This window comes from Pholis gunnellus, assembly GCF_910591455.1.
Source record: "Pholis gunnellus genome assembly, chromosome: 16".
In the NCBI taxonomy this organism is placed as follows: Eukaryota; Metazoa; Chordata; class Actinopteri; order Perciformes; family Pholidae; genus Pholis; species Pholis gunnellus.
Window position 1 is genome coordinate 4436805 of NC_136543.1, and position 14063 is coordinate 4450867.

The 14063-nt window shown below is 41.9% G+C and overlaps 1 protein-coding gene across 1 annotated transcript in view; it reads right to left on the reverse strand.

Annotated features, from left to right (window-relative positions):
- Positions 1–4147: 4147 nt before the first annotated feature.
- Positions 4148–14063, reverse strand: part of atp9b (ATPase phospholipid transporting 9B) — a gene marked incomplete at its 5' end in the record, with an annotated part of 40168 nt that continues 30252 nt past the window's right edge. The window contains 12 exons of the mRNA XM_079176398.1: positions 4148–5924; positions 7543–7746; positions 9014–9071; positions 9218–9326; positions 9882–9946; positions 10103–10258; positions 10774–10838; positions 11331–11475; positions 12334–12423; positions 12534–12632; positions 12853–13023; positions 13269–13352. Of these exons, the coding sequence (XP_079032524.1) occupies positions 5788–5924; positions 7543–7746; positions 9014–9071; positions 9218–9326; positions 9882–9946; positions 10103–10258; positions 10774–10838; positions 11331–11475; positions 12334–12423; positions 12534–12632; positions 12853–13023; positions 13269–13352 (1383 nt within the window). The 3' untranslated portion in view covers positions 4148–5787. The remainder of the gene's footprint in view (positions 5925–7542; positions 7747–9013; positions 9072–9217; positions 9327–9881; positions 9947–10102; positions 10259–10773; positions 10839–11330; positions 11476–12333; positions 12424–12533; positions 12633–12852; positions 13024–13268; positions 13353–14063) is intronic.

Genomic DNA, 14063 nt, shown 5'->3' on the forward strand with positions numbered 1-14063 from the left:
AGCTGAACTGTTAAGGAAAGCATGTGAAATGTAAGTTTAACAACAAACAATGAAAGGAAATAAAAGTTCAGTTGAATTTTAAGTGTCAGAGACAGTTGAAGTGTGTGCACCGTTAGCAGTTGAAGTGTCAGATGAAGTTGAAGAATCTGAACTATCAGTTGAAAAGAAAATAATATCTGAAGTGTCAGTTGACGAGTAAGAAATGAACGCTTTATTTCTCCTTAAAAGTGTCACTGCACCAACAAAATTGAACAAACTTGTGATCACCACCCCGCTCCTCGAATTCATCATCATAAAAAGAATAAAATGTTTGAAAGGACGTCTGGAGTACTTTTCTGGCAAAGATGCAGGCGCCGTTTGCAATTTGTAAATCACAGTAGCTGATATTGCAACTGTAATTTATTTTGTATACAAATAATTGAATGTTTTCCCAGGAATGAGGACCTTCCTCGGGACATCTCAACTCTTCTTCGCCCATCGCGCCAGTCAAGGAATATCATTACCAGTAACTTCATCTCTACTGGTTGTTGTTTCTTAATTCAAACACGGTGCTGTGGAACAGTCCAACAACCTCAGTCAGATGGAATAAGGCTAGAGAAGCCACTTCGCCGCTTAGTAACAAGATAGCATAATGGCAGGTCTCCCTCCAGTGTATTAAAAAAAAAGCAGCAGAAATGTGAAAAAATACAATAATAATTTACAAATGTTCCATGAAACTGAACTTCTTGCTGCGTAAGTGTTTTGTATCCCACTTATGGGTTGAATCTAGTTCATACAGAGAAGTGTTTTCAACAAGCGCCTCATCCTGGAGGGCTTCAAATTCAGTTACAGACCAACAATTTCTTTAGAAGCGATGAAACACTAGATTATAAACGTCCACTTTGACAATGTAAAAGCTCCACTGTTGGGTTTCTGCACTTACACTATTACATCTGGATCAGGATTGCTGGCTCTGCAGTCCAGGCGTGGACCCTCGTCTGTGCAGGTTTTACATAAAATATGCACTGAATGTATGTAGACACATTTGACAGACAAAGTGCTGTAGGGACTGAAAGCAGAGTACATGACATATATTAATATACATGAGCTCTGGTAAATATTTTATAATTAAACCTAAAAGGCAAGGGATACAAACATAAATGCCATAAATGTGCCTTTTTATAGTGAAAGGGAGCCTTTATACTGGGAATATCTTGAAATATTGATATAACCCTGGGGGGGCCAAAGTGGAACATTATTTTAAAATAAACTAGAATACAGTTTGAGCATAATTCTGATGAATAACACTCTATCCTATTTTAAACACTAGATGTCAACATTTAGTGACATTATCTCGGTCTTAATCTCTCGGCACTGAAAACACTATTCCACCATTTCTGCCTGTTCTGTTTGTTGCATTTTAATATTAGACTGACATTTGCGTCGACATCTTTCAATACGGCCCTTAGATTTCTGCCAGTTTTAACTTGACTTATTTACAGATCATAACATTTTAACTGTGTTAGAGTTTTTGTGGTCTAGAAACACAGATTTCCTCGCAGTGTAACTGGTTGAAACCTGCACATTCACTATTGTTCGGCCCGTGACTCCTAATATTTTCTGTATATGACCCGCAATCAAAAAGTCCGGCCCCCTCCTGATACAACCCAATGTCCAATATATCAGACTTTTCTCAATTCCTGTCAGTTATTAGTCTAGTATTCTTGGGGGCATAAATAAATAATTCAACTAATGTTCATAAACAACCTTCTTAATTGAACCAATCAGACCTGCATCATGCTGAGTGACAATGTGTTGTTTCTCTTATTTCCACGATACTTCACATTCTGACTGTGACAGTTGTTTTCTCTGTATCATCTTTAAGAGCACCTAGAAGTTCTCTGGACATGTGAAACTACCGGAGCGCTTAGCCTCGTCCTTCTTCTCTTTATAAAGTTATTTACGGACGACTTAGAAAAAAAAAAAACTTCAGCTCTCTGCTTTGCTGCCTCACTCGGGAACAGATGTTGTGCGACTGGAGTGATGACGCGTTCACTCATCTGTTCACCGATCATCAATGATGAAGTACTGTCATCCTCACACACACGACTAAAACGTACAACTCTGGAAGGCTCGCTTTATCTTTTCACATTGTCTGGCTCTATGAATATGTGAGCAACTTGAGGAATTAAAAGTGACCAGGAAGAGTCAATCAGTGCTATTAGTGCTGAATAATGGAATCAGCTTTATGAACTTTGCTCAAATGTGTTTAATCTGGATTACATTTGAAGTCTTGTCTGATATTTTAAAAGGCTTTTTAACGAGTGTTGTATTTCTTGGCTTTAGTATTGTCAGTGTTTTATATATTTTTTTTAAAACACTTTGAAAGTTTTGTTTCTAATTATCTCATTTTTTTCCTTAAAATGTAATATACTTGAAAAGAAGCCGCAGAATAATCTCAACGTGACATTGATTCACCAAGAAAGCAGAAAGGAATACATAAAACAATCAACATGAAAAGATTGATCCAACACAGACAAACTCTGTTCTGTGTTCGTACAATACATCATCATCACATGGACATTATCCGGCCCATCAGAGCTCCTCATGCAGCACACTAACCACCACACTGACCTCCCATAGACGCACATACTAGTTAAAGAGGACCTATAGCGCAGCACTTCTCCCCCCCCCGTGGACGCGCTGCTGCAAAGTGAGAACGGGGAGATGAAAGAGAACATTTCTGAGCATGTTAAAGCCAGCGGACCATCACATTCATCACTCGGTCACTCCTCCGTCCCACAAAGTGCTTCCTCCCCTGAGGGGAGAAATTGATAACACATTGTCTGTTTGCTCCATGACCGCCTTAGATTACATAGTAAAACATATCTTCTCTTCTACTGTATACATTAAAGCTTCCTCCACAGTGTTCACATTTAAAAGCACAATTACTATCCTGGCATGTTTAAAAACTGTTTTCTAACTATGATGGCTCTCTTTACATACAGAGGCTTTATTATTCAAGGATCCTCTCCAACTATGTTTTATACTCAGCTTAGAATTACTGCTGAATAGTTATTTGTTTCCAATAGCACCCCGCCCCCCCCCCCCCCCCCATTTTGGATAATACATTTAAAATAAAAAAATCTACTCCTTCTGCTTTTAATTTTAAACATTTAAAGATTTCCTGTTTATGTTTAAAACATAATTATTTTTTTTTTAAACCACAAAAAGGTTTAAATACCTATGAAAAATAAATAAATGACTTCTTTACACTACAGAAGTGTATCCCCTTATGTTTTCAGATTATCGTTATGAAGCATTATGAATATTTATGAGCGCTTATAACTAACATTACAGTGCTATAAGCACATTATAACGTATTATAAATGTTTAAAATTCATTGTAGACATTAGCGTCATAGAAAGTATAACTGCTGGACACAAGATGTCTCTTCACTGAAAAGTCTATTCTCAGTGATTGAGCACGAGAGATTTCAAGTTGTCATACTTGTGTTACGACCAGGTGTTTGAGCTTTAAAGTGACCACAGGACAAACTTCCCTCCCTCAGCAGGTGAATGTAAATGTAATGTAATGAATGTGAAAACAGCCTTTACTAGTCTCACACTCTGCACATCCATGATTCTGCTCAATGAAGCTCAGACATCCAACGGAAGGAACAATAAGTAAAAACACAATGTTGAGTGGAGGGGGGACTTTAAAGGGGACATAACATGCTCATTTTCAGGTTTAGTTGTGTTTGGGGTTACTACCAGTACATGTTTACATGCTTTAATTTTTAAAAAACAATTTAGTTTTCTGATACTGTGTCTGAAAACACCCGTGTTCACCCTCTGTCTGAAACGCTCCGATTTAGCGTCTGTCTCTTTAAGCCGCCCTCCCAAAGAACCTCAGAAAAATGTGGTGCAACGTTCTCAAGCCGTGAGAGGAGATATGGGGTGAGTATATTTTAATGACCCTGCATGTGACATAGGACTGACAATAATACCGTGTCCTTGTGCCCTTCACTGTCCGGCTCCTTCACATCCTCCTCAGGGTTCAGTCTCTATCTCCATCTAGTGGCCACATGATGAACACCACGCAGAATGAACCCCGTCTTTGAGTCTGTTTGGAATAGAAAAAGGGGAACTTCTTGGCATCTGTCATTTCCTTTTATTATTCATCAATCAATAACAATACCATAAATAACAGACAGACTGTTGGAAATGGAAAGAAAAGTTTCTACAACATCACATACACAGAACAAAGATCTGAACAGAAAACACAGGAATCAACATTTGGAATTGCTCCTCATAAGACCGTAAATCAGAAATAAAAAAAACATGAATGCAATTTGCATTAAAGTGTCGCAGTCGCTCTCAACCCACATCTGGTAATTTTTCTCACAGTGTAGCTACATTTTACAGTACGGTTGCCCCAATTTGGACTAAATAATACAGCTATGTGTAGGAATGGTCAACCTGAGCTTAACTCAGTTAGGATTCGCAAAGAGATGACAACCTGACTGACAAACATAGCTAGACTGCATCCCGTTTACTGGACCGTATGGTCAAACCATCAGTTTAACCTTCTTCCACCAACACCTACAGTACGTGGAGTGAATGATAAAACTCATTCCTCCTTAAAAAAAAAAAAAGAGCTGAATGTCAACGTCCGCTACAGAAACCCAGAGGGAGTCTTATTGTCGATAAAGGCCTAAAAGTAAACAGCCATCTGTGATTCAGGCTCCTTCGTTGTCACTTTTTTTAAGTACGTTTAACCCTCCTAAAAAACATCGTCATGCTCCTGGCAGTTCAGGTCTGGCTGCAGAGGTGACCATAACAAAAGCTTCAGCACATTAACAGACATCATAATGAGGCACAAAGCGAGCTGCCGCGTCCCGACAGGAGGACCGGGGCCCCCCGACAGGAGGACCGGGGCCCCCCGACAGACGTCGCAGATGTAGCAGTGTTATCAAGGCCAAATATGCCGACGACACGACGTTGAACGCCGCGATGGAGTGCTGGTTTCATACTACGGGGATGAGGATTGATGATGTCATTCGCCGTCTTAAAAACGTAAAGGGAGTAAAGCGTGGAACGTTTGAGGTCCGAAGCGAGACCTCTCAGCATTTTTCCATGTGAATGTCATCGTAAATGTTCTTATTTTAAGAAGTTAAGCGTAGCGAGGTTTCTACATTGACAGCAGGAGTGACTGAAGCTGCATGTAAAGGCTTTATGCATTTACAGGAACGCAGGAAAACATTCAGATAAATGATTTATTTTGAATCCCTTACAGCAACTTAACTCCGCTCAAAGACGCAGGCCAGCCACTGTAATGATTATAATACCTGGAATAAAAAAAGAACACTTAAAAAAAATCCTAAACTCCACATACAAAAATCTAAACAATGAAAGAAATGTATAGAACTGTATAAAATGACATTTGAAGCCGATTTGTTTAAAACGCTTTAAAACAAAAGAGAAGGCAGTTTGACCCTTTTTCCCGACAAACTGGGGTCAAGTTGGAAGTGCAGTCGCCGGCACCATGCTGCCCTTCTGTTGGTTAAATCCATCCTTTTATAGTCATGTGCTTCGTTTTTTGTTTTCAAGTAATCCCAAGTCTCAGTGATATAATCCAAAGAACAAAATTCATTTCTCTCCATGTGCGATTGTTCCAGTGGTTCCTTACCCGTCCATCACTGAGGATCAGTGAGTAAAAAAAAAAAAGAAAGTAAAAAGTGCTGAAAGCTCAAAGAAGCACTACGAAACTACAAAACAAACGTAATCCTAGAGATCCAAGTTGGGCTCATGAGGACAGTTTGGAGTAGCTCGGGGGGGAGAACTTGCGCTTCAGGTATTTGATTATGTAGAGCGGCAGACAGCTGACCAGCGTGATGGCGGACACCTTCCACAGGAAAGGCCAGGTGGTGATGAACGACAAGTCTGGGGGAGCAAACGGAAGAGACAACAGCTCGAGTACACGTCTCTTAGTATTTGTGTTCATGATTGCACAGGAGGATGGGAATTCAATCGAGCAACGAAAGAGTCGGCACAAGCAGTGAGGAGGAATGTCAGAAATCAGATGACGGTCTTGATGTGTTGAATCCAATCACAACATGCTGTCACAGCACTAATGACACAGTAAAACATCAACCAGAACACACAGACACGACGAATGCAGAGAGACGGGATGAGGGAACGAGGAGACACATTTACAGGCTGCACACCTACCAAGGAAAGCTCCAAAGGACACCCTGCCTATGCCTGTCGCCGAAAACACAGAAGCAAAAGAAATGCAGCAGAAACAGAGTGAGGGCGGCACAAAGGTCAGCGGTGGACAGAGACACAGAGAGGGAGATAAAGAGAGAGGAAAGGGGGGAAGCTGAACTGCTGCACAAACACTTGGGTGTCAGGGAGTGTCACATCAAGATCAACACAAAAGGTGCAGCCAAGACGACTGAGGCCCCTTGAAGTGATCGGTCCGCTCAATACTGGACTCAAACCAAAAAGTGAAGTTATCCTACGACTGTGTTGTGAGCTCACTAGGAGAAAGACAGAGCGGCGCGCTCCACAGAAGTAGAACTGAAACTGATCGCCGGGGGAAATGAGAGGGGATGGTTTGGATTTTGTTGAAGTGGGGTTGTAGGAGGTACGGGAACAAAGCGATGTACTGCTGTGGACAGAGAAAGTATTTTACGTAGCTTTAAGTGTATGCTATATAAAGAATATTTGTACAGCTTTACTTTGATGCCAGACAGCCCTTTGGCCATGCGCTCTTCAAAGCCACCAGACTCCTTTGACAAAAACAGTAGTTTAACCTCTCAGAACACGGGAGTTCCTGGTCTACCGACGCGATTGGTTAGTTTGTGTTATTGTGTGACTTTGGTGAATCTGAACTAACCCTTTAAAAACACCAAAGTCACACAAACTAACGTACCGACCGAGGCAGTTGTATTCCAGGTACTCCTGTGTTAAATAAGTGATTTTGTCAAATGAGTTTTGCGGTTTTGAAGAGAGCATAGACAACGACTTGAGTTCCCCCATCAGAAAGGGCCGTCTGATGGCGAGGTAAAGCAGTGACAATATAACTATCACGTACACTTAAAATCATAATGGTTTGTTTAGGTGTGTAAAACATGTTGCTGCTGCAGTATTACTTTGCTCTCGTGCTGGTACTCCGGTCTGTTACTCTAAACTGGGGGCGTGCCGTCATCTAGTAATACACTGACTGAAGTACCTCATACAACCCCAACTTCACAAAATCAAAACTTTCCCTTTAATTAGCAACTATCTTAATAACCATTTAATCATTCCAGCTTCTCAAATGTGAGAATTTATTGATTTGTATTCGTCACATGTGATAGTTGAACTGAACGTCTTTGGGTTTTGGATGGATGGTCGGACAAAACAAGAAATCTGAATACTTCATCTTGGGTTCTGGGAACATTTGTAATGAGCATTTTTCTGTTTTGTTTAATTTTATACAGAAAGAAAAAATGGATTCATTTAGAAAAAAAGAAATCAAACTATTCTAAACGAGAGAAAAAAAAAGTCTACTTACCAAAGTACTCGTTGAGGAAGGCGAGCGAGGCCAGGTAGCAGCCCAGGCTGAAGAACTCGGCCACCACCATGAGCCAGTGCCAGGTGCGGATCGTCAGCGCCACCATCAGCAGCTCGGTGAGGATGAGCGCTGTGAAGGAGATGGCGACCACGTGCACGAACTCCGCCTCAAACAGCACCAGCGCGCCGTACATGAGGATGCCGCCTGGTGGTGCCGGAGGGAACGAGTCGTTAGCGGGGACAGATTCAGATTTTCAAGAGGTGGGGGGGGGGGGGAGTGAAACCAGGATCAGTTAAAAGGGGGTTAGTGTTTTGAGTGTTTTCCATGCATTCTTTCCCTCTTAAGACTGTTTTCCCAGATCTGCTCCACAATCAGCTGGCTGGGACGTTGAGTTAAGGATTAATGTGTCTGGAGACGAGGACTGATTCAATAACATTATTTGTGAGAGTACAATGTGCTCTGGTGCGTCTCCGTCTGATTAACATCTTTCAGCGTCCAGACACTCACTCTTCTTCGGGCGCCTCCTGTATCCTGATAGCCCTTTATATCGTCATAACACAACACAAATTGAGCCCAACAGCCTATAACTGATCACTTGATTGCTCTTTCATCGTCTTCATGCGCCGCATTCCAGCAAGTCAAACTCTGTAATAAATTAAAACTAGATTGGCGCCAAATATTTTCCTCCTCTGCTGTCGTTCCTCTCATCGTCTTCACGTTTCTTTTTTTCCCGCTCCCCCCCCCCCCCAAACAGACCTGGCATTGGCCTTTAATTAAAAAGCATCGAGCTGTCAGGAAGTCACGCTCCAGCAGGAACATGGATCTTTCTCACACGCTGCATGGCTTAGCGATTACAGAAATATCGATTTACTGGACGGACAAAAGCCCGCATGTAGAGGCGGGTGGCTGTTGGAAACCAAAGATACTGAGAAACTGACTGTGCGAGAGTCTGAAGGGGCCCGGGGACCCTGGTATTAAGGCGCAGTAGACATGATGAAATGGTGGTTGAGGAGTTGCTTTGACAGTCTACAGTAGCAGACCGGTCATTCTGTACAGATGCCCCCCACAGTGTTACATGCCAGAGGAGAATACGGGTGGAACCATCTTCCCTCCCAAAATACCTTTCTGTTTTGAATTTGTTGAACCACAACGGTGCTTAAAGCAACATAGGCGGCATTATTGTGCACGTCACACTAAAACAGGAACTTGTTCCTTTTTAAATCTGCCGGCATTTTGATGCTAAGCTTCCTTCTGTTTTTGCAAACCTTCACATTCTATAAGTAAAAAGGCCTTCTACAAACTAAAAGTGTGAAAGACAATTCAAAAACGTAGAGCAGTGCTCTCATCCATCAGACTGTAACAAAACTTGTGTGTGTGTGTGTGTGTGTGTGTGTGTGTGTGTGTGTGTGTGTGTGTGTGTGTGTGTGTGTGTGTGTATGTATAACCTGTAGAATGTGTCTGTGTGCCTTACCTTGATACACACTGATCAGCACCCAAATGAGGAAAGTCTTGAAAGATAACGAACGTCCCTGAAAGAGAGAAACAACACCCATGAGTGAAACATACTGTGTGTTCACATGATATGACCTGCTGAAAGATGTTAGGGAGGGAAAAAAACACAGATAAATGTAAACTGATTTTTGTCAAACGTGTATTTTAAAAAGGGGCACCGCACCTTGGTGAGGTCTTTATAAAGCTCTGGGTAGAGAAGAGCCATCTCTGGCTTCACATCCTGGTCCAGAACCAAGGAGAACACAGGGAACATGGTGTACATGGTGGCATACCTGCACGGAACAAAGCGCTGTTGAGATGCAGATGAGGTACATGCCGACATTATCATAAACATCTACACATCTGTGCTGTGAGGCTGTTGCTCTTTAATATCTCGGCTGTCCAAACGCTGCAGTATTTAAAAACGCATAATATGTGATATTCAAACAATCAAAACAATAACAAACGACAGGGTTTGGTGACGTCGTTAAGTAGTGTGATGTCATGGGAGGTTTTTATTATCTGCAGAGGTCTATTTATTACAATTGTCAATTTATGACAAATTAGGTAAAATAACACCATTCACAGGCGACCAAATAAACAGATTTGGTTTGGGAAAACTGCTGGAAACATTTTGGATAATGTAAGTAAACAGCTCAACACAATATATAACATAGTTGTGGTCGTTATTAGACATTTTAATGCGTGACATATTGTACCTTTAAGTAATGACAAACTTTACGACGCTAAACAGGCTGTAACAGTTAGCTACACTGGGTAGGCTGGTGCATCTGTGCGGTGGTGGATGAAGTTAGAACACTAAGTACTCATTTGGAGACAGTACATACCCAACCATGAGGAAACCCTGGTACAAGGGCACAGAGGCAAAGTAAAATACGGAGGAGAAGACAGCCTGAGGACAGAACACAAAAAACGTGTCATAAAGTCAGTTATTTAGGAAAATCAGAACATTCATGAAAGCAAACATCAAGAACGAAACATCAGCAAACACAACTATTAAAAAGTCCCAAAAAGTATATTCCGTCATTGTGTCTAATGATCGCTGTACCTGCATGGTGGAGATGATCATGCCTCTGTGCATGACGAACTGACCCAACGCTGCGGAGCGCTTGTAGCTGTTCCTGCCGTGAACCATGAGCAGCCGACCGATGTGCTTGAACTGAGTGATGGAGAAGTCTGCGGCCAGAGACGCCTGCTTCCCTTCCTGTCCACACACACACACACACACACACACACACACACACACACACACACACACACACACACACACACACACACACACACACACACACACACACACACACACACACACACACACACACACACACACACGCATAAGTATAAAGATGCAAATGCTGCTGCTGCATTATAAAACATTCAAGTATTTAAGTGCCATCTGCTTCTAAAGAAATTAATAAATACTCTGAAAATTGAAAATAAAGGCAGATGCAGGATGTGTAATTTGAGTTTCAAAGTAAGGGCGCTGTCAGTTAACAGAAGACATTTCTTTATGCTGTTAAAGGTTGTTCTAGTGTCCCTGAAGTTCTTCACAGTTCTGGGAAAGATATCAGTTTGAAGCAGAGAGCTTTATTTCTTTATTCAAGACAGTCAGAGAAGTCTCTGACTGAATTAAGTTACAAACCTTAATCCAGAACATCGCTCGAGGTCTTAATGAAAAGCTCTGGATTAACCGTTTATGTAGTTTATTGAGACTTTTACCTTTCCTTCAATTCCGATACCACAGTCTGCAGCCTGGATCATACTGACGTCATTCCCTCCGTCTCCTGCAACAGAATGAAACAAACATTTATTTAACAAAGTGTGCTTGAGGTTCTAAAAGTAGCAGCCGTTGCTGGGTGCCTCTCTTGGTGAGCTTTGACTGCCATCTTGTGGATAAACAGAGAAATATTTTCTCTGGTGTGTGTTTGTATGCGTTACAGTAAAATACGTCCATTCTGAGTTTAAATGCATTGTCAGAACCTTAATCAACATTAGTGCAGTTACGTAGTCACAACTGGGATATGGCAGTTCCAGTAAATGGACAGTTTTGAGGCACAAACTGACTCACCTCCCAAAAATCTTCAAACACAGTATAAAACAGGACTTTGTATTTAATTAATCCGTCCTGCATTTTCCTCCCTAAGGGACTGAGCTTAATCTACACAGACATTTTCATCCCCCTCCACGGCAGAGTTTTCCCAGGCTGGTCTGTGGACCGGTGCCAACAACCGTCCCGGCTCGTAAATGCCGCCGCCGCATCATCTGTCAACACTCGCCTATGGCGCAGGTTCTGTTGGCTGTGTGCTGCTTGAGGAGCGTGACGATCTGGGCCTTCTGAGTCGGGGAGCAGCGACAGCAGACCACCGCCGGACACTGACACGCCAGCTCCACGAACTCGTGCTCGTAATACCGCAAGCACACCTGCAACACGACAGACAGAGACGCAAAGCTCAGTTTATGGGATGCTGAAGGTCCTGGATGTGTTTACATTACTTATTTCAGTGTATTAATCAGTTGGACTTGTAGGCCACCGTCAAAGCTTGTAGACCATTTAAATGAAAACGCTAATGTGTTTCTTTTCCTACGGAAGTCCTGAGAGGCAAGTGAGAAGAAAAGAAAGCATTGTCTAGTCTGGTCTTTGTTGTTTTCTCTCTTGTGTTTGTGACTTAGGAACAGGTGAAAACACGTTTTGCCAGGATAATCTTTCTAAGATGATTACATTTGTTTTTTCAACTGTGAAACAGGTTAAAAAAAGTTTTGGCATGTGATTTAGTTTTTTCATAATTTACATGTGTGTTATAGTTAACACACAATATGTGTACCTTTTGTTTAGAGTACATGGAGACATTGAAACTAACCTGGAAGAAAACATGAATACAAAAACACAAAGAGAAATGATCCTGTCAAAAAAATTTAAATGAAACTTTTTTTCACAGAAGAAAAAATTACTTTTTTTCACCTGTTCTTAATTCATAAACACCAGAGAGATAACAATTTAGACCAGACTTAGGGTTCACCAGGATTTATATATATGAATATATATATACAAATATATATGTTACAAATTTGTATCAAAAGTTCCAATTCTTTTGCCTCGTAAAAAGAAAATGACCAACATCTAGTGATTTGTTTCGCTCTTCAAATCCTCAAGTCCTTGGTTGAACTCCAAAGTATTATTTTTGGCTGAGAAGTACTTTTCTCTCTCATTGCGTGTTTTGGCTGCAGCCTTAGCATCATCTGCAATGAAATGTCACTGTGTGCTGCGCTGTGTTGTGGTACCTCTAAGGAGTCTCCAGAGATGACCAGAGCACAGTCATGTTTCCTTCTGAAGGCGTTGAGCTCCAGATGGGCCTCTCCTCTGCTCGCGATCTGCTCCAGAGCCACACAAGACAAATTAACCGCGAGGACATTTAGGCTTTTTGTATTTTCCATGTCCCGTTACAAAGCACCGGGAAAGAGGGAAAGCACAACAAGCATACCGGTTTGAAGACGTGGATGTCCTGGGTTCTGGACACCAAGTGGGAGCTTTTGGCGATGCACGTGGCCGTCTCAAGCTTGTCCCCCGTCAGCATCCAGATCTGAGGAGGAAACAAGATGCAAGTTAACTAAAAAGGTTTTATGGACGCATTAAAAGCAATCATTTGCAATCAAAGATTAGCATTTTCCTCCATGTTGTGTATCTGATTACAACCCTGAATCACTGTTGACATGTCCGAGGTTTATAATTGTTTATATCCAAAATAATCTACAGAGTTAACCAGCATCCACCAGGTAGAAGTGTTCATTTCCCGTGCTAACCTTGATGCCAGCGTTCCTCAGCAGCTCCAGTGTGGGCCTGACGTCTGCTTGTAGTTGGTCTTCCACGCCGGTCAGACACAGAAGCTCCATCTCCCTCTCTAGGCTCTCCACCACGGCCGCGACCTTCAGGCCTCGGTCGTGGACGCTCAGCTTGGCCTGGTTGTAGCGGTTCTGCACATAGATGGAGGTGGAAAGGAGAGACTAAATGAGGAATTGTGGGTTGAAAAAGGGGGACTAGAACAGAGGAGGCAACTGAGAAATAAACTGGTCGACAACAGAAATAACAAAATATAAATGAGCTGAACAGAAGACACTAAGCTATGATCATAGACTTGAATCGAAGAGGTCTCACATTGCCAACGTTGGTACTGTACAACACTAACCTCTAGTTCACAACCAGTAGTGTCCATCCATACCTCAAAGTCCTGATACTGCTCCTCAGACAGAGACTTCTTAGCCACCACCAGTGTCCTCAGGCCTTCTCTGGCCATGTTCCCACACTGATACACAGGAAAGGAAGAGGTTCGTAAATGTTATTAAGTGTACACACACACACACACACACTTTTTAAAATCATATTGTATTTTTCATTTCAGGTCACTTTATTTGAAGATTTCAGTGATCTAAAATAAACGTCATGTCTTTACCCAAAGATGAAAATGAATCAAACTTCGGGCCGATCATCCGTTCTATTAGAGCGGCTGCTGTATACGTACACCATGTACAGTATTGTCAATAGCGGCATATTGTTACCAACACCAAAGGAATCAATAGTGAATAAAATAGCCTCTGGTGAGATTCAGAGGGCACAGTAAAACACGGGATGGATGGCGGTTTATTTTTAATATGAAACACCGATGGGGCGTTGATTGGTTATTGACAGGCAGAGTAACCGTAGCGCCGGCTGATCTGACAAGGGGGATATTACAGCCACATCTGTAACACCATTGTTCACGAATATGACATACGGTAATTACTTCAACTTGATGTAGGTCACTAATTAAATCAAACGCTGCCCCCCAGTGCTAAATGACTCAATAATGCCAATATAATTATGAACATATGCACACAAGACCTTCGACCACCAGACTGGCGTAGACGCGGTCCGACGCGTCTCTCCATTAATGTCCTGATTACAGGAGGGTACCGGGCGCAAAAAATGCCACTATGTGCGACAACGTATACGATTATCTGTTAATTATACTTTCACA